The 21974-nt window shown below is 35.5% G+C and overlaps 1 protein-coding gene across 1 annotated transcript in view; it reads right to left on the bottom strand.

Annotated features, from left to right (window-relative positions):
* Positions 1–21974, bottom strand: part of LOC127849705 (extracellular matrix protein A-like) — a 36402-nt gene that overhangs the window by 11066 nt on the left and 3362 nt on the right. Inside the window, exons 3-11 of the mRNA XM_052382451.1 lie at positions 19881–19994; positions 19552–19617; positions 16782–16793; positions 11990–12154; positions 11534–11662; positions 5589–5729; positions 5250–5321; positions 1680–1805; positions 197–256 (exon numbers count right to left, since the gene is read on the bottom strand). Coding sequence (XP_052238411.1) covers positions 197–256; positions 1680–1805; positions 5250–5321; positions 5589–5729; positions 11534–11662; positions 11990–12154; positions 16782–16793; positions 19552–19617; positions 19881–19994 — 885 coding nt within the window. The remainder of the gene's footprint in view (positions 1–196; positions 257–1679; positions 1806–5249; positions 5322–5588; positions 5730–11533; positions 11663–11989; positions 12155–16781; positions 16794–19551; positions 19618–19880; positions 19995–21974) is intronic.

Below are 21974 nucleotides of genomic sequence, written 5' to 3'. Positions count from 1 at the left end.
CCTTCAAATCATCAATCTGTTTATCAAGCTTCTTGTCGACCTTCAATAACGCTTTTTCCAGTGCATCAACCCTTTTGAGCATTTGATCCTGATTTGGACTTAATGCCAGACAACATGTCATGGAGTGATTTCAGAGCCATTTTAACATTATCTTCAAATGCAATGTACGTCTTGCTATCTACGTAGGCATACTTACACATGTTGGTTTCCACTTTTGAGCATACTGATGTAAGGTCAGAGGCTTTACCATGGCATCCTGAAATACAACATCAAGGTGAGTTAGCACAGGGCTTTTTCTCTAGATTGTGGGAAAGGGTCTAGCCTTCCATTTTGGGAAAAAAAATGATCAACAAGACTGAGAAAGGCGAAAATCATCACAAAGTGACCTTGAAATTGGGGGAATATTGCATCATTTGAAAGAAATTCTCTTTTGAGAAGAGGCCTTTCTCTTGGGGGAAGGGGCTTTTATAATGTCCTTGCTAAAGAAGGAAAAAAAGCCCTGGTTAACATGATAACGTACTACAAGCTTTATGAGTTCTACTGTGATGCTTGGCACAAGAATAAGGGCAAGACTTAACAATTGCAAAAATAAGCTATGATTATTATGCTATGCACTGCCTCTGAACATCCTCCATATAGCCATGCATACAACATGCATCCACTAGTGATTTGTATGCCCCTATTCAAAGAAGAGTTGGTATATTGTTTTGCTGAATGTCGGTAGGTGTGTCTGTCGGTCTGTCTGTCTGTTGGTAGAACAGTTCGTTTCGGATCAATAACTCATCAACGAATTGACCGATGGCTTGATACTTCACATGTGCATTGGCCTTGGACAGTACATGACCCCTATTGAAATTTGGGACACTAGGTCAAAGGTCAAGGTCACTGTCACAATAAGTGTGAAAAACTGTTTCCTATCAATAACAGATCAACAAACTGACCGATTGGCTTGTTACTTCACATGTGCATTGGCCTTGGACAGTAGATGACCCCTATTGAAATTGTGGAAACTCGGTCAAAGGTCATGGTCACTATCACAATAAGTGTGAAAATCGTTTCCAATCAATAACTCGTCAACAAATTAGCTGATTGGCTTTATACTTCTTAGACAGATGATGACCCCTATTGAAATTGGGGTTACTAGGTCAATGGTTATGGTCACTGTAACATTAAGTGGGAAAATCGTTTCTGATCAATAACTTGTCAATTATTAACTGATTGGCTTGGTACTTCACAGGTGCATTGGTCTTGGACAGTAGATGAACCACATTTAAAATTAAGGTCACTAGGTCAAAGATCAAGGTCACTGTCACAATAAGTGTGAAAATTGTTTCTTATCAATAACTTGTCAATGAATTGACTGATTGGCTTGATACTTCCCATGTGCATTGGCATTGTCAGTAGATGATCCCTATTGAAATTGAGTCACTAGTTCAAAGCCCTCTTTGGGGGGGCATATGTCTCTGATCGCAGAACTCTTATTTATCTTGAATTTCATCTGAATTATGCACCCCAAGCTGACAAACAGATTATTCTGATCATGACAAAGTGTCATCCTGATGATGACCATGTTGATTATTTGTGACAATCACATTGAAGAAAACAATGAGTAAGACAATTACGATTATGATGCAACACATGGCAACTCTCAAAATTAATGAAGAAAACATCAGACTTGCCTGTATGTGCCTGGCTATCCTTATCAGTGCAGTTGATATAGCGGCACTGGATGCTGGCTCCACAGCAGGCGCCCTGGTCTGTGAAGGCGGCACAGGGGTCTGGGGTAGGGGTGGTCACAGTGGAGCCTGGAAGAGAGCAGACAACAATGTGAATAGAGAGCAGACAACAATGTGAACAGAGAGCAGACAACAATTTGAACAGAGAGCAGACAACAATGTGAAGAGAGCAGACAACAATGTGAACAGAGAGCAGACAACAATGTGAAACCTAATGTGTCCTCTGTACAAGAAATATTAGTTGAAAACTATTAAGTTTTGCTTGTCTGCATCGCAATTCTAAGGCTTATTGAGCGACTCTTACATCTGTTTCATACGTAAAACCATCCGGCACATACAAAATATTGTATTAAAACTGTATAAACATTCTCTTTTGTGTGAGTTGTTTGTGTCTGAAAGATGTGACAATTGTCTGACAGTGTAGTTGCAGGTTTTTTCTAGTCTTAAGCTAGCTGAGAAAATGATGCATTTTCATTCTTGCTGGGCGAAGTGTGAGATTGAGCGCTCTAAAACCGGTTTAAACCCCCAGTGCTTTGCATTGGACCTTCCAAGGCAGTGACCCCAGCTTTATTCTACTATGTGTGTATGTTGTCTTGTATAGTGCTGTTCTGTTTTGGCAATTGGTCACTTGCCATAAATAAAGGACCACAAACTTGTGTTTAATGAGAATTCAATACTGCTGGAGCAGCTGGAGTTTCACTTCTTTATATTGACCAGAGAGGTAACAGCTTATGCCTGTTCAATGCACGTAATCATTAATGATATCACTGAGCTGTCTATAGATGCATACATCACACAGCCAAACTGCAATAGCTCATTACTGGCGAATACCTCCAGGTGTCACCAGTTCCCACTCCTTTTTGTTAACCCTTTACATGCTGGGAAATTTGTCGTCTGCTAAAATGTTGTCTGCTGAATTTCTAAAATTAGCATTTTCTGCATTTTTTTCAAAGAATACTATCAGAATAGCAAACAGTTTGGATCCTGATGAGACGCCACATTCTGTGGTGTCTCACCTGGATCCAAACTGTTTGCAAAGGCCTTCAAAGTTCGGTTCCCACTCCTTTTTGTTAACAAAGCCAGTTTCTGGAAAATGTCTTTTTGCTCACATCCATGAAAATTGTAGTGAATATTATTTTGAGGTTGAGCGCTAAAAAGTGTTATCACTGTTTGTTTTACATTGTGGTTATAGCACAGTCTGGCTTTCATGAGATGGCATTTACAGTACACCATATCAGATAAGTTGAGGATATTTGAAAAACATATTTTCCTAAATGGCTAAACTATTCAGTGTAAATGTACTTCTTTCATGACATTTAGAGAAATGGGTATAATGTGATCACTTGAAAATTTACAGATTTTAAAATGCAAATTAGAGAAAATGTAAAGTCCTCTAGCGAATTTATTAGGGAGTAGAGTGTATAAGAAGAAACTGTTACTTTTGTTATGCACTAAATTTCTATGTCAGTTTGTCGTTTTCTCTAGATGTTGGGGGAAATGGTGTTAAAAATGTAAATGTGGTGTCAGACAGAGGCAATTTGAAGAATTTTTGAAGAACACATCCTCAGTTTGAATTTCTTCAAAAAAAAGATCAATACTGACATAATTACTTGTATACTTACATGTACTATACTGGTAAGTTACAAATGTGTAACACTACCATATCAGCTCATATTTCTCACTACCACACATGTTTGACTACGTGTACTTACAAGAGTTGTCAAATATTGTTCCTGGTTGCCATGGATACCCACATTGCTAATAATGGAATTGATGAATCCTTTATTTGTGTTAAACTGCTCAACAGGTTTGGGGATTCAAAATTACTGGTTTGGGTTTAAAAAAAATCTCAATACTAGAAATGGCGCGGCAGAGGCCGACGCGTATCCCCACGCCGAATGTTTGACCTAGGTGTGCCCCAGGGTTGGTAATGGGGCCATGCATAGTTGAGATTGACCGTATTGTCATAAGAGAGGTTCAGTATCAATTTGAAGTGAATCGGTGTAGAAATGAAGAAATTATAGTAAAAGGCAATTTTGGGTGGGTGTGGTCTATGTGGTCGGGCGCCCCAGGGTTGGTAATGGGGCCATGCATAGTTGAGATTGACTGTATTGTCATAAAAGAGGTTCAGTATCAATTTGAAGTGAATCTGTGTAGAAATGAAAGAAATTATAGTAAAGGCAATTTTGGGTGGGTGTGGTCTATGTGGGCGGGGCCCCAGGGTTGGTTATGGGGCCATGCATAGTTTGAGATTGACCCTAATGTCATAAGAGAAGTTCAGTATCAATTTGAAGTGAATCCGTGTAGAAATGAAAAAAATTATAGTAAATGGAATTTTTTGGTGGGGTGTGGCCTATGTGGGCGGGCGCCCCAGGGTTGGGATTGGGGCCATGCATAGTTGAGGTTGACCCTAATGTCATAACAAAAGTTCAGTATCAATTTGAAGTGAATCCGTGTAGAAATGAAAAAATTATAGTAAATGGAAATTTTTGGTGGGTGTGGCCTATGTGGGCGGGGCGCCCCAGGGTTGGGAATGGGGCCATGCATGGTTGAAGATTGACCGTATTGTCATAAGAGAGGTCCAGTATCAATTTGAAGTGAATCGGTGTAGAAATAAAGAAGTAAATGTAAAATAACCTAAAAAAATGAGTGATAATTTCTGACGCGGCCCCACCCCAACCGCTATAACTTTTGACCCAGGGGTCAGATCAAAATTCCTAATAGTGCAGGGTCGCACAATATGCTCATAGCTACCATGTGTGTAAGTTCAAGGTTCTAGTGCTTTTAGTGTAGGAGGAGATAGTGGCCAGGACGGACGGACGGACAGACAGACAGACAGACGGACGGACGGACGGCGGAGATAACCACAATATCCCCACCTTTTTTCAAAAAGCGTGGGGATAACAATGTTTAATGGTAGTATTTTATTTAAAGGGAGTGAATTAGAAATACCTCAGGAGATGAAAATATCCCTTACTGGGTTTACCATAACTCCAAACTTTAAAAATGGATAATGTACATATCAGAATGGTTTGCGGAGAAATGAATAAAAGGGTATTACATCGCAAGGCCTCCAAAATGACACAGAATCAATCAGGTGGTGTGGTACACATATAACCAATATTACGCTAGTTAACTGTTCCGCAAGTGTAAATAAGTCGGGTTGCTTGAGTTATGCTGTATTACAAGACTGATGTATAACCTTGGAACAATCTACCTGCGTTATATTCCTTTTATTTTACACTCTCACACACTTTTGTTTTCCAAACATTCAAACATTTCACACATTATATGGTTCTATTAATGTTCTACACCGCTGTGTCATGCCACATTATATTCCAAAAAGTAGATCAACTAGATTATATGGGATCAGAAAAAACCAGCTAGAAGCATAATACTGTGTTTTTTCTGTTGGCATGAATTTCACTGATTGGTACAGCGTGTATTTTGTTTAGATTTCAAACAGGTATATACTAAATAAGTAATGATATAATTATAACAGCTAATTCTTACACTGATCTGCAGGCTTCATGGCAGTCACATTTTCACACTTTGTGTCCAAAGTGGAATCCAGCTTGTAGCAAACTGAAATGTTCAGGGCCATTAAGTTACAATATTTTACTTACTTTAAGAAAGACACATTATCCATTCCATTAAGCAGAATTAAACATTAAAAAAAAACTGTTCTATTTTATATACTTCTTAAGTATGTAAAGGTAATATTCAAACTTGATTCTGATGTGATACATGCAAGTGAAACAACAATATTCAAACAATTGCATAAATTGCATTTTCATTATCATTCATCATTATTATTGGAGACGCCAGACATGTATAATTAGAATGTCTCACCTCCAACATCTGGACCATTCCTTGAGCAGGTTACATACTTGCACCCTTCAGTAGCCGCAGCCGTACAACAGGCTGTCTTGTTGTCGCCATAGCTAACACACTTGTCACCGATTGTCGTTGTGGCAGGGGCTATTGTGGTCGCTGAAATTAGGAACAAAACTGTGATGTTTGTTTTAAGTATTGTTGCACAAGGATTCTCTTCCCATTGCCTACAACCCAAAAAAGATGAGTTAACCCTTTACCACTCTTATAAGCATTTTGAACCATTTGTTGTCCCTTAGAAAATCCTATATATTTAAAGACCTTTCTAACCAGATTCAAATTTTAAGACTTGATGACCAACCCAAAGATACTGAGGAGGTCGCCATGGCGTAGATATGGTGACCACCAAACGATCGGGTCAGATCCCCACAGTGGAGCGTTCTTTAGATCCCCAAAAGACACCAAGTACTGGTTCTAGTCCCAGGAAACGGACTCAAGAGCGTTTCAAATACAACAAAGGTTTTCAATGCAATTGAGCTAAAATATATAGGTTTAAACTAAACTAAGATACTGATGATCAGCAAAACAGCATAAAACCTGAACAGCCTGCAACTAACATTCAGGCTGTTCTGGTTTTATGCTGGTTGCATATAGCCATGGAAGATAGGGCAAGATAATGGCAATCCACCATTTCAGAGGTGACCCTTGACCTAGTGCCAAGACGGTAGTGCCTAATCCTTCACTGGTACATGGTTTAATGTTGAAGACTTGTGAGTAGTCAGGTGTTACAATATAAAGAAGTTATACTCCAGCTGCTCCAGCAGTATTGTATTCCTATTATACATACGGTTGTGGTCATTTATTGTTGGCAAGTGACCAATTGCCAAAACAGAACAGCACAATGCAAACAAGATAGACACATAGTAGAATAAAGCTGGGGTCAACGCCTTGGAACGGTTAAGGCTAAGCACTGGGTGTTTAAACCGGTTTTAGAGCGCTCAATCTCACACTTCGCCTAGCAAGAATGAAATGCATCATTTTCTCAGCTAAATTTGTTTATTTAAAGAAGTTAAACTCCAGTTGCTTCAGGTATTACATTCCTATTATACCCACGTTCGTGGTCATTTATTTATGGCAAGTGACCAATTGCCAAAACAGCACCACACAATAACAAACAAGATACACACATAAAAGATTAAAGCTGGGGTCACTGCCTTGGAAAGGTCAATGCAAAGCACTGGCCGTTTAAACCGGTTTTAGATAAATTTAGATAAGTGATAATTTGTGAAAACTTAAGTTTTTTTCCAATACACATGAGTGGAAGAAATACAAACAACTAAATATGGACAGGTTTATTGATTAATGCCTTGAACATAAACAGGTCATATCAACTGGTAAATAAAATGTTAATAAACCTTAATCCAATTACTTGACAATTCAAAAATTTGTATTTTATATATAAAAGGTAGCTATTTATTACCGGTCTATTTCATGAAATGTCCTTACATCATTTAACACTTTTTGCAATGGTCTCACTTGATGGTAATCATGCGTCAGATATGTAATGCAGTGAATTTGATCAAAAGCTATCTTTACAAATTCTCTCAAGTCATCTCACCGAAGATCTTACAACAAATTTAAGTTACGACTGACATTTTAGTTCAAAAGTAATATACAATTAAAATGAAAATGTTCTTAAACTAAAGGATATGAGACAGGTAAATCAAAGAATAGATTACCAAAATAAATATATCATAGACAACAACGATAAGCAGTTATATTTAATCTTTTAAAAATAGCATTAAAGTTATTTTTGTTGAAAGACATATGGCAAAAAAGAAGGGTTTGGATATGCTTAAGGCATAACAAAATATTCACCTCCATTAATGGTACAAATAAATCCACAAAACAAGAGCAACTTGCAATATATTTCCATATTTTCTGTATAATTATCTACTAAAATGTTTGTCAATTATCCCTGACAACTTCAGATGGTTCTAACATAGGAGAAGGTAATAAAGAAACCAGTTCTGATCTTGCACACTATTCTGTCATCTGATAATTTGTCAATAACCAAGATTACTTTTCCAATAAACAGCCTATGCACCACACAATGTATGTAAAATACGTGAACACAGCAACACAAATATCAGGTATATCATGAATCATGGGTTATTCAAATACTTGTGAAAAATATACTGTATTAGCAAAGTGTTGCCATAGTAAGAGAAATGTGTGGTAATTTTTGTTTACAGAAAAGTTTTGTTTATAAAACACAAAACAAGTCCCATTAAGATTTAAAGAAATCTGTCAAAATATCAATTCTGGTGATCAGATAAAAATGAATCTGCTAAAAAAGAAAAAGAAAATAAAGAGCTATAATTGTGCTATTTCTGAATGGGTAAATGATTAAAAGCCCTATTATAGATCGGCAAGTACAGTCAGATCCACCTCGCAAAGAGAAGTCAAAACACACTATTTTGGGACTACATATTCTGTATTTTTAAATCAACAAGAGATGTGTTTTGTCAGAAACACCATGCCACCTATTGCACCGCTTTGACGCCACATATTTGACTTTTGGCCTTGAAGGATGACCTTTACTTTTCACCAATCAAAATGTGCAGCTTTATGAGATACACATGCATGCCAAATATCAAGTTGCTATCTTCTATATTTCAAAAGTTATGACAAAGGTTAAAGTTTTGGGACACACACAATGACTGACTGACTGATTGACAGGCAAAAAACAATATATCCCCGATCATTTGATCTGGGGGCATAATAAATATACAGCAAATCTATCATAATAAATATACAGCAAATCTATCAGACAGGACAATGAAAGCTTTTTTTGGCCAAATTTGACTTTTGACTTCTAAGTATAACCTTAACCTTTGAGGTAGGATGAGGGATATAAAACACAACATGTCTATGATGGTTTACATTTGTGGCAAGTTATTTTAAAATCCATCAATATATGGCAAAGTTTATGGCTGAGACAAGAATTTGCAAACAGACATCCTAACACTTGTCCAGACGTACATATGGTTGGACATATAAACATATGGTAGAACAGACAGACAATGCCACTGCTATGCGCTCCCTTCTTTGAAAAGAGCATACAAATTAACGGCATTTGTATCAACCCACCCTTGTTTGGTAGAGAGGGATTAAACATAATTTCTCATGTAGATTTTATGGGATCTATGGAATTGAATTGTGACTCCTCACAAATGGTCCAATTTTGCATTCTTGAAATACCAAAAGAGCATCATTAAATTTGCATTATGAAATAAAACAACTTTGCCTAGCATTCACAAATGTCATCTTTACAATTCATCTTTGAAACCGTGCACTTTGTGTCCAAGGTAATTTGTGTTTAAGTTTGTGAATATTTATATTGATACAATGCAGAATAGAAAATTGGTTTTCACTGTTATCTATGTAAGCATAAAATGCTTTAAAGGAAATATGACTAATTAAAAAAAGAACCAAGATGGCTCAAGATTTGTCACCTAAATAAAATTTTGGTACATAATATTATTTTTATGTTATTCTCAATTTAAATTATATTAACCATTTAAACTAGTGATGCCAGCTTTTTTATTTACAATGCAAACAAAATATCTGAAAATAGAAACAACATATTGTGGTATATCACCAAAAAAATATCAAATATCAAGGTGAAAATCCACAAATGTCTAACAATACCAAAAATTGTTTTTAATCAAAAACAAAGTGTACACACAAAAAATACCATACTAACACCAAATGACCTGATGAAGTGGACGTTCTAAATTGTTGTCAATTTAGTAACTGGTAGCCGTGTTAGGCATTAGTGCATCAATCTAGTCATTCTCTTACAAAATGAGATCAATCAGTTAATTATTATAGGTTATTGATATATAAATAAGTAACTTTTCTGAGTAAGTGTTTAATCTAGTACCTGTTAACCCTTTCCCACTCAGAAGCAAGTGAAAATGCTTTTGCAACCAACATAAAACCAGAAAAGCCTGGAGTACTCTTTTCGGTTTAGATGCTGCTCATCATAACTAAGGATTGGACATGAAGAAAACTTGCATCTAGTAAGAAAGTATTTAATGTAACTTTCTATAGTTCATATTCAATATAGTTAAATTATACGTACAAGTACAAATATTCATATATGAACTACTTCAAGAACAATACATATGAAACTTTTATAATAAAGTTAAAACTATAGGATAAAGTATAATACAAAACATTGCTAAGAATAATATAATTGAAAAACTATAGAAACAAATGTGTCAAAAAACATATCTAAGTGGTAATTAATAAGCCATACAAGTATGGAACATATTCTCATAACGCATGTTATTGAACATGCTGACTGATGAAGAAAATCAATCGACAGCAATAAATGTTGCACTGATGCATGATAAATATTATTCACATGTTAATTGTCTTCAAATAATGTGAAATAACAATTTCATTCACTCGTTCATGGGTATCTTTATTATAACTGAACATAATCAGACACTTTCACCAAATAACCCAAAACTTAAACAACCAAACTTTGCATGTCCATGCCAGAAACATTTTACACACCTGGTAATAGGGCAGCATTCATATATCATTCTTACCTTTACTTATTGTGTTTGTTCTGAAAAACATTGATAACTAAACTAAGTTTAATCAGTTAAATTAAGTTAATATATGAATGAGTATGAAGCTTCTTTAAACACCCAGTTTCAGTAAAGCAAGCATGAAAGAACAGCTGAAACCTCCTATGCATAAATATATTGTTTAATCAACAGTTTTTAGTTGCAAGCAACTTGTCATCAAAAAGAGCCTCAAGGTGACAATTTCTTGTAAATCTGAAAGTTAGACATTAATACAGACTTCTCATAATGTCTGAAACATGGCATTTGTAATAAAAACTTGCAAATTTATTTAATTGATATCCACCGCCAAGTTTACAATTTTGTGACAGACGGATGGACAGACAGAATGACGTACAACTATATCCCTCCATTTGGCGAGGGATAAAATAGTGTTTTCATTCTGAGACAATAATATGGCTCTTGTCTGTTTTTGTCATGTTTATGTTTTCATAATTTTTAGCACTTTGCATCACCAGAGTTTACACTTTTCTACATAGCAATCAGATCAATATTGTAGTTAAATGCTGTCTCCTACCATTTCTCCAAGTGTAGTCAAAAGTTTGATCCCAACTTGGGATTTCAACTTTTAATCTTTCTTGATAAATATAGGATCTGGCACGAGTTGTCATATCAAACCATATTTTATCAAACGAGTTCAGGAATTTTACTAATGAATTCCTTGAAGAATTTAATAAAATATGGTATGAAATGACAACAAGTGTCAGATCTTTTTTATCGCATGCTTTTAAATGAGCAAATCAAATAAATATTTACGCAAACATAATAATAAATCCCGAATATTGTTAACATTTCGTAACTTCATTTGATGTTACAACATCATTTCAGCAAAATAACAAAATGCGATTGGTCAATCAAACAAAAACTAAGCCGATGAAAACATTTAAAAAGTATATTACACATGTGTAAGATAAAAATATTTATAATGGTTATATTACATGGGAAACAGGGTATGGCATCTGATTATGAGTCATAACAAATACTTTATTCTGAATATGTTATGTTATCTTACTCATTGTTTTATTAAAGAAATATTACAGAAATTGCATTTTCAAAGCTACTTTTTGTATTATATATTATCAATTTTACACCAATTATCGTATGTACCATTTTAGAATACCTTTTATCTCTTCCAATTACAATTATGCCTCACTTTGGGAAAACGGGGCTTAATTCATGTCAGTCCGCACAGGCTAATCTGGGAGGACACTTTAAGCACATGCGATAAGCACTGTATTCTTAGAGCTTGGCTAAAACATTCCTATTCAGATCTTTTCATCACACTAGATCACAGTTTACCTGATTTCAGCACACATAATCCCACTGAGCTGTTACGATTGATCTCAAAGCCACCTCTGCAGGCGCACTTCGAGTTCACACACTCCGAATTAGGATCCAGAGAAACACAGGTGGAATTGTTGTTACAGCCTTAATAAGAAAATATAGACACATTTGACATATTAAAACAATCAGATAAGAATGATTAAACACAACAAAATACATAGAAAACAAACATTTTTCATATTCATATCAAGACAAATATTCAAACTGCTAGTTTTTCACTAGCTTATTTCTAACTAAAGATTTTAACAAAGACTTAAAAATATAGAAATGTAGAAGTCAATGCATCAAATAGCATAATTAAAAAGCTTCAAATTTATATCAACACAAGTTGCATTTAATTGAAAAATTCTGATAAATTGTAACATCAGTGGATTATTTAACAAAAAATTGAAAAGTTTGCAATTTCCCTACTGATTGCAGTGCAGTTTGTATCATGTCTGTTGCCAGGCAGGTAGATAGCGGCACACTGGCAGTTTGCCTTGGCGATGTTGTATTGCATGTTGGCGCTGGTGTTACAGTAGGCTCCGGGAATGTCCTCACACTCCCCACCCACGTCTCGACAGAAGGCTCCTATACCTACATAAAGAGATACCCGTCGTGTTCTTTTGATCATTACATGAGCCACGTTCTGGGAAAACTGGGCTTAATGCATGGGCGTAAAGTGTCATCCCAGATTAGCCTGTGCAGTCTGCACAAGCTCATCAGAGACGTCACTTTTCGCTCTAATGGAATTTTTCATTTAAAGGCAGTCTGTTATAAACAAAAATCCACTCTAGGCGGAAAGTGTCATACAGGCTAATTGGGACATTGTTTTACGCACATAAAGTTTCCTAAGAACACAGCTCATATAGTCTACACCCAAATCACAGGCCTCTCAGCCTGATTCTGGAAATTTATGATGTTTACAATGATTGCATAATGATTTAGACTTGTAGAGTAAACAATGTGAACAATGTGACCAAAGTGAAAGCTGGTATTCTATTCATAGATGTAAATGCCAAACATTTCATTTCATATTGTTAAATTAAGGAAATGTTTCTAACGTTAATACAGTGACAGAACTCAGACATTCAAATATGCTGTTAACAGTAACCGCTACATGGTGACTCAAAACACATACATGAAAAAACTTAATTTATTAGTGTTTATAAAGGAACAAGAGAGCCAAGATGGCCCTAGTTCGCTCACCTGAGAGGAGTCGGTTCATTAAATCTTTACCTAATGTCAAACATGACCTATATATTGACCAGACGAACATCCTGGTCAAGTTTCATCATTATTTAACCAAAACTCTGGCGTAGGGAGTATTTTTGTTTTTGTAAGATTTGAAATGGTGACCTATATTTTGAGTTGACCCCCCAAACATCAAACTTTGCTTACAAGGATTTTGTATAATATAATGAAAATTTGGACAATCTAAAGGCAATAATTATGGCATTAATTATGTGATTTTGCTCATCATCAAACTTGTCTGAGATCTTTCAGCAACTTTGATAAAGAATGCTTGAGAAATGTGAATGCTAGAGTGTTTACAAACCAAATGTGGACGGACGGACAGCGGACAAAGACTAATCCTAAAACCTCACCTGAGCAATCAGGTGAGCTAAAAGTGTGTTTTTCAAATCTGAGCCATTTTCCAACTTGTCCAAGAAATCAATAAAACCATTGTATTGACTAAGCTTCACAATGATTAGGCAAAATAGTAACTTCTATAGTGTTTGATCACAAGGTTTTTCTCTTTATAGTCACATAAGGAAAACTGCCCCACCCCTATGGCAGCCATGTTTAATGACCCATCGGGACCATTTGCATACTCATCTGAGATATATATAAAACAAATCTATTCACCAAGTTTCATGATGATTGGGCAAAAAATGTTCACAAGCTTTTTTTTACTATATAAATATAAGAAACTGCCCCCCCCCCCGGCAGCTATGTTATTCAACTGACCGGAATCATTTTCCAACTCAACTCTCGTATACAAATGTTCTGACCAAATTTCATGAAAATTGGGCAAAAATGTGACTTCTAGAGTGTTTACATGTATTCATTATATACATAAATTATAGAGAAAAATGCCCCGCCCACTGGCGGCCATGTTTTTTCACCGATCTGGACCATTTTCGAACTCGTCAGAGAAATCAATAAAACCAATGTTTTGACCAACTTTCATGATGATTGGGCAAAAATTTTGACTTCCAGAGTGTTTACAAGGTTTCTCGATAGCCAAATAAGGAAAACTGCCCCAGCCACTGGCGGCCATGTTTTTCAACGGACCGGAACCACTTTTGAACTCAACCAACATATCATTAAGACAAACATTTTGACAAAGTTACATGAAGATTTGGCATGAAATGTGACTTCTACAGTGTTTACAAGTTTTTTCTTTTTTTTTACCTAGTGACCTAGTTTTTGACCCGGCACGACCCAGTTTCGAACTCGACAGAGATTTCATTGGGACAAAGCTTCTGACCAAGTTTCATGAAGATCGGACAATAAATGTGGCCTCTAGAGTGTTTACGAACAATGTTAACGGACGGACGAAGGACAAAGACCGGTCACCTGATTGCTCAGGTGAGCTAAAAATTAATTAACCGCGCACATTTAGTACTGCACATTTCCGGTAATGTGTTCCTGCATCAGATTTTTATTTAAATAAAGATTTATTACAGCTATTAAATACGCTAAGAACTCATTGCACATGAAATGCTGAATGTATTATTAGATATAATTCATTTTACAGACAAACAAACTCTGAACGAAACATTCTTTTTTTTCTAAATACTTCTTCTCTAGCATACATCTTCCACCAGATATGACAATGAATATAAATGTAACAAGCAAATTCGTTGAATTGATATGCCACCACTCAAAATAATTTTGTGACAGACAGACGAATGGACGAACTTACAGACGGACAGACAACACCAATTCTATATCCCTCCGCCTTTGGCAGGGGATAACAAATGCGTGTATTGTTTTCCCCATGGCAATATGCCTATTATGCAGCTGCACAAGTATAAACAATTATGATTGTTTCAAACAACTGTGATAATTTCTTCCTCACAAAGTATTTACAAACAAAATAATCATATTACTTAACCAAACTACCAAACTATTTAATTGATAGAGCCAGAGTCACTGTTATATATACACTGGATATGACTGATATCACGGGCATGCCTGGACATATTTTGGATGGACATCAGTGCTAGGAGGTAGGCATGCTCCCCAGGAACAAATTATCTCCTTCAAACTGCCCTTGGAACATTATAGATGCATTTAAGAGGGAATTTAAAAACTAAATCTATCTGAAAGTATAGTTTTAAATTAAAAACAAACAGAATAATGAGGGCGGGGTGGGGGAGGTATGCGTTACACAGGTAAGGTACACAGTACACAGGTACTTTGCGACTTTTTTACTTAATTTTGTAAGTGTGAAAACAGGCACACCTCTGGATATTTAAATATTCACGATCATGTGGATTTTTTGCCATATTGAACATTTTTTCTGTGATATAAGGGCTGGTAGGTTGACAGACTCACATATTTCCAGGGATTGCTGTTTCACCAGTTCTTAGTGCAAATACATTTGTACTTATGCCAATGAATGACACCTGCTCATCTTGAATGAAAGGTAGCGAAAGGTAAGGTAAGAATGTTGTACAAATAATTTCATGATCAAACGCAAAAGTTGTGTAACCAGGATTCCAATCGAACCTGTACACCTACGATTAGTAGTCCAGCACTATAGCAACTGAGGTAGCCAGCTCTGACCTCACTCGGATGACAACACAAAAGAATTGGGAATTATTCTACAAACATCTCAGGACGTGTACCAGCAAGCTGCAGTGCATATGTAAATGTACAAACAGTGTACGATATTTAAGCTATTTCTAGCACATTCACGCCTGTAATGAAAAAACAAACAATGAAGATATGAGTTTTCTAGCACATACAGTCTTGTTATCATTGGATCAAACAAACAGTTTAAGTCAGAATGATGTTTCTAGCAAAAATTTGTATGAGCCGCCTATGACCATATGCGTCAAGGTAGCTCCGATCCATCCTGTGCACCCACGTAGACTAGTCATTAGCTACCCAGTCCATCAATGAGACTACAAAACCTTGTGTTACTTAACAGGAGACAGCGTACCTGCTGATCATACTGCGCGATTGCACAGGCTGATCTTGAGCTTCGCTTGCCTAAGACAAATGTTCACATGACGCGGGTCATATGTTATTATGGCAAAAAACAAACAGTTTACACATGCTGTTTCTAGCATAATTTACAAACCAGTCATGACAGAGAAATAGTTGAAAAATCACACTAGCCTAAGTTTAGTTATTTTTACATACGTTATTGTCCTTGTCACTGAAAGGAGTGTAATAATCAACAAGGACATTTGTTGAATTGATAAACCCCACCAAATTAATTTTGCTTATTGATGGCTGCAGAACTAAAGAAAAGGTTATTTGAAGGGTTGTGCTTATCTGTATCTGTGATTCATGTGCAGCAGACAATTAAATGCAAACATCTCCTAATAGATATCTATACACCCATGAAGTTACATGATTAAATCTCATATTGGTTCTGAGTTTCTGAGATATACCCCTTAAAAGTTTTTGACAGACTGACAGACAGACAGACGAACTCATCGACAACTGACGGAAAATGCCAAAGCTTTATCCTTCTTCCTTTGGCGGATAATAAAAACTTTCAACTGTTACATTTTGCTTTATAATACGAGGTACTGAAGTGAAAGGGTTGTTTATTTTGAAAACATGCTTTATTTTCTTACATGAAATAAATATAAAATTATTTCATGTATGTGTTATTTTCTTTCTAATCATTCTTGTAATTATAAAAAGGTAAACATGTTTAATACATGTATCATTGCATGTCGAAGTAGGACCGAATATGAGAAAAGTTTTGTATTGAATTAACAATAAATGTAGTTGCTTTATAAATCATAAGAATTGAACGCAAATGACCAAAAAAGTATTAATACAGGAAAATGTGACTTTACAAATAAAAGCAGGATTTGACATATGAACATGTACATGAACAAATTCATCTATTTTTACATCGAGCATACACACAAACACTGACCAATCAATATATATGGGAAAATATGCTAACTTCCCAAGCATGGAAGGGGAAAGCAATAGCCATTCTCTATAGTCCGTATATAATTCTTACCAATGACAAACCCTGCGTAGTGAAGACATAATGTCAACATTTGTTAAATACTCATTCGTCATCTTAGCCACACACTGTACTTTTATGTAATATCAATGTCTATGATGCATTTAAATATGTTGATTTTGCTGTTATGGTCAGGTCATACTGGTTAAAACATTTGAGTATAATATGATTTGGTTTTAACCATTGAGAGACTAATGATTTGTTCAGTTAAACTTAGCTTTTATGAATCTTCAATCAAATTGTCTTCGCCTCAGGTATAAAATAAATTATTCAATTTCATAACATCAATAATGCTTCCTACAATGCATTCATACTTGCAAGAAAAATGTCTTTGAACATTATTAACACACCCATATTACCTGACAGCATGTTTACATTTGCATTGAAATACTTTTGGACTTGAAGTCATACAGAAGGTCAGATATCAATATCGACATTGTAAAAAAAATACTGAAATAGTAAAAATAACAAGAGCACCGCATAACGGGCCACGCTCGGCTGCGAAAGCTTGTCAGAATTTTTTTTTTTTAGAGGTCACAGTGACCTTGACCTTTGACATTGTGACCCCAAAATGGGTGTGGCATGTAGAACTCATCACGGTGCATCTACATATATAGTTTCAAAGCTGTAGGTGGAAGCACTCTGATTTTAGAGCCAATGTTAAGGTTTTAGCACAACGCTGGCGGACGACACGACACAACGAGCTGGCTATGACAATAGCTCGGGTTTTCTCCGAAAACAGCCTCGCTAAAAATTACCTTTGTCGGACAAATCAAGCATAGGAATTGCACTCACACTGTTTATGTCAATAACATACAAAACTTATTTTGCGGAGTATAATTTTTTTCCCTTTTTTAGCAGCCGTGACATTTTCATGATGTTCTTTGGCATCACAATCCCAACTACAATTCCAAGCTACGTCTGCATGCAGGAATGGATACATGTTTTTTTGGATATTCTGGGAAAAAATGTCAGGGGTTTTGGATTGAAATGACAGTTCAAAAAGAGCTGTCCGAGGACTGAGCATTTGATTTTTCTGGATATAAGTTATTTACATATTTAACGTTCATTACTAAAGCTTAATTTATCCTTGAGTTATTGAGAAGAAACCATTTGTCTATATTTACTTAACATGACCTTGAACTTGACCCACCCACCCTGTATGCAATCCAAAGATAGGTCTGGATACGGGGTATTTATTTACGAAATTTAATAACAATAACTCAATTTGTTATACAAAGTTTCAGTTGAATCAATTTTGCTATTTTTAGTAACTGGGACTTTGACCTTGACCCCTCCAAAGGGGAATGTTGGTCTTTGCACATTGTATCTGCCTATGAAACTTTGCAAAAAGGTTGATACATGTAAGCTGTAACCTGTCTGTATAGCTTATATAATTCAATGTGTAAAAGGCCTTAAATTGTGACAAATTTTAAACTAGGGAAACCAAACTCGGCACTTGGGATTATTTAGATAAGGGAAGTAAGTGTTATAAGTTTGAGTGAACAATTCCTGAGAAACAATCTTCCTAAAAAACTTTAATCTGCCTATTTGTATATATACAAATTTCTTACTATAAATAGGCCTGTAATTAAAAAAGCAAGAGTTACTTAACTTGGCTAATAAGTTAATTTTAATATGAATTATATTTGTTTTAAGTTTGCATGAAATCCCTCCAGACATACTTGCTAAAAACTAGCTAACCGAAAAACTTGGACCTACCCCGGGTACTTTTGAGTATACTTCAATGTACTCGGGTCAGGAAAATATACTAACACGTACCCCGCCAATTTAGACTGTACCCAGGTTTTATTCCCGCCCAATTTCGATGTCATAAAATGTGCTACGGAATAGGAAACAAAATTTTCTTTGAACAAAACCTGGCTCAACCCAGGTGCGTTTCAGTATATTTTCCGTAGCCAGGGCACATTTAAGTATACTTAAGAGTACCTGGGGTACATTTAAGTAGTACCTGAGCCGACAATGACCAATCGAGTATAAATTACACCTTATTTTAGACAGATATTATTTTTCAAATAAGTGTTACCAGACTGAGCCTACCGGGTCATTTTAACACTGGAAAAACATGTTTCAAAAATGAAATCTCTAGAGCCATATTCCTGAGAAAAACTTTTTTAAAAGCTAAAAATAGGGTACCACCAACACAATTGTTCATACACACAATTATAGTTGCTTTAACCTCCACCAACGAACACATTTGAGCCGCGCTCTGTGAAAAGGGATTTAATGCATGTGTCGTCCTAGATTAGCCTGTGCTGTCCACACACTATGCGCACATGCATTAAACCCCTTTTTCACAGAGCACAGCCCATTTTTGTACATATGCGTTCCAACTCTTCCTCACAATTTTTCCTGGAATAGCCTTAACTGTTTGAAAGCACCTGAAAACCAAATGGAATATATTCTTTACCGTACCTTTTGATACGAACATAGTACTTACTTGATGTACTCCGAGACATCACCAGCTGTCTTGTGAACAGAAATGTGATTATTTATCAAAGATAACCATCATTATTACTTTACTGCTTTCAATTTGATTTTTTTGGTATTATGCCCATTTTAGTTTATTTCTACAAAATGAAAATTGCTCAATAATTTTCAGTCCTATAACATCATCACTGGCTGTTTTTCAGACCCAGCACTTTTGAGGATTTTATTCTCCCACAATGTACATTCTTGACTCTACTCTTGAAAAAAGGTCCACAAATATTGAAAGTTCTAAGGATGCATAAATACTACTGACCTGTTGGACAAACTATGTCGGGTATTGTCTTACAGACCTCGAGTTCCCATGATGTGGCATGACATTCTGTAGCAAAGTTTATATACTATATACTACCAAATAACATACATTGTCATTACAAAATATGCATTTTCAACTAACTAACCAATAAAACAGTCCATTAAAAAAAATAAACCAACAAATGAAACACCCCATTTTACAAATAAACTTCCAAAAGAAACAATCTATTTTACAAAACAAAATTTTGAATGTAACAGTCAACTAAGGTACAAACTATCTAGTTTTAAAAGTTAACAAAAATAAACAAACAAATGAAACAGTCCACTTACCTGTAAGAGGAATCGGTTTCTGAAAGTAAGGAGTGTGCATGCAGGACACCCACATGCACCCTGGCTTTTTACAGCAGACATCACTGGCGCTTGCCTTCTTACATTCAGTTTCATCTGGAAACAAATAAAATATATGTTCCATTCATTGATACAAGATATTATTATTCATGACTAAGCAAGTGACGGCATCTTGGCGTATAAATATGTGTTCCCCATTTTATAAACTTATTAAGGACAATTTTTTTATTGAAAAAATCAGGGGCGCATTGAAGAAAATAAATCTCTTGTTTACTATTGCCACCAGATCTGAATAAAGTATCCATACTTTTGCTGCTTTCAGTGTTTTGTTTGAAAATAAAAAGCCAGTTGTTTTTCACAGGAATGTTCTTAATCTTGATAGGGTAAAATAAAAGATGTTCATTTTCGTTGACCTTAATAATTCACCTGTTCAGACTAAACAGCTGCCTGCAATTAGCCATATAAATATTAACAGCAAACCTGTGCGGACAAAGACAACCAAAAATGTAAAGTTTGGTCTCTTATCGGCATACATGTACATGCCAGACATCCAGATCTTGGCAGGACAGTCCTGCATTTAGGGTGTTTGTCCCGGCGTCCTGATATGAGACAATTTGTCCTGACATTCGTGAAAAACAAAGTACATTCTAGGAGTTCACAATAAATTAGCTGTTGAAGCTCCTTGGCTTTAATTTACCATCGTTTATCCATTTATTGCCCTTAAACCATTCCTACTACTCAAGTGCACCAGTGTTGTTTTTGACACCTTATCAGCTATTTATGGTCAAATTATTGGTTTTGGATGTAAGTAAACATAAGGGTATTTTCTTTGATGACAAAACCTTGTCTTTGTTATTTTATAAAAGAAAGTCTATTCAGTAAAAATAACCCATTTGCAACAAGTGTTTCAAATTTAATAGAATTATGACGGGTTATCTTGTGTTTGGTCACAAACTGCAGGATGTGAAGGCTAGAACTAGAGGCCATCAAAATCTGCAGCGTCCATGAAAAGATAAGGAGAGTATAATTTTTTGATAATTTATGTTTAAAACGACTCTGTATGTTAATCTACATGTAAATCTCCAAGGCTCGCGCTCCCTGCGTTCTAAGCCTCTCAACATAAACTTCTCTGTATTCAACGCTAACCTAGTATTCTCTATGTATTTATTTTGCACTGCTCTGCTCTTATGTACTGAATAGATCTAACTTCTCTTTAAATTCTTGATTCCGTAATAAGTGCACAGTTAAAGATGTTATCAGTGTATTCTTATGTTACCATTGATCAGTTGAACCTATAATATTTATATGATAATAAATTTGTCGAGGTTAAAATTATAGTGTTGTCATGGCCTTTGTCCCTGTCAAAACAGGTATTGAGGTGTATTTGTGTTTATGAAACTGCATGTAGTTTCTACTATGTTCTACTATTTCCTTATTGTACCCAAGTCCTCGCATCTACAATCCTTCGTCCTCATTTTCCTTGTTGTTCTCCTTATGTTTTTCCTTTTTTTTCTTTTCCTTACAACTCTTATTTATTTTCTTTCAAAACCTTTGTATACTTACCATTAATATTTGCTATGTCTAGCATAAACTAAGCTGTATTATTCCTAATACACTGCCATTATGTGTAAATATAATCGCAAGGAGAGAAACTCTATAAGAATTATTTCTTCCGTTTCAATCCTTTTCTGATAACTATTGTATTGTGTATTTTGATATATTGTACTTGCCAAAAAGAAATAAATATGTTTAAACTAAAATCATTTGAAATGTGAATTGGAGTTGTAGCTTGACATCAAAAGACATTAAAAACATGAATTAATAGTAGCAGTGATCAAGTCTATTAATGTTTGCTAACAAATTTTATGATAGCTAAAGCAGCAATTTTTTTCCCAATAAGTACCTGTACCATACCAATAGGGAAATAACTTTTAATGCTCAAAAAGGAAAATAAAACAAAAATGCTGCCTGGCCCTTGTGAAATCTAAGTACAGTATGCAACATGGAAAAATCATTACTGATACCCTGCAGTGACGAAGATGTGCACCTGTGACCTGCAAATGATAATTGACAAGG

Source organism: Dreissena polymorpha, chromosome 11, assembly GCF_020536995.1.
Source record: "Dreissena polymorpha isolate Duluth1 chromosome 11, UMN_Dpol_1.0, whole genome shotgun sequence".
Classification (NCBI taxonomy): domain Eukaryota; kingdom Metazoa; phylum Mollusca; class Bivalvia; order Myida; family Dreissenidae; genus Dreissena; species Dreissena polymorpha.
This window is presented reverse-complemented; position numbering and strand designations above follow the sequence as displayed.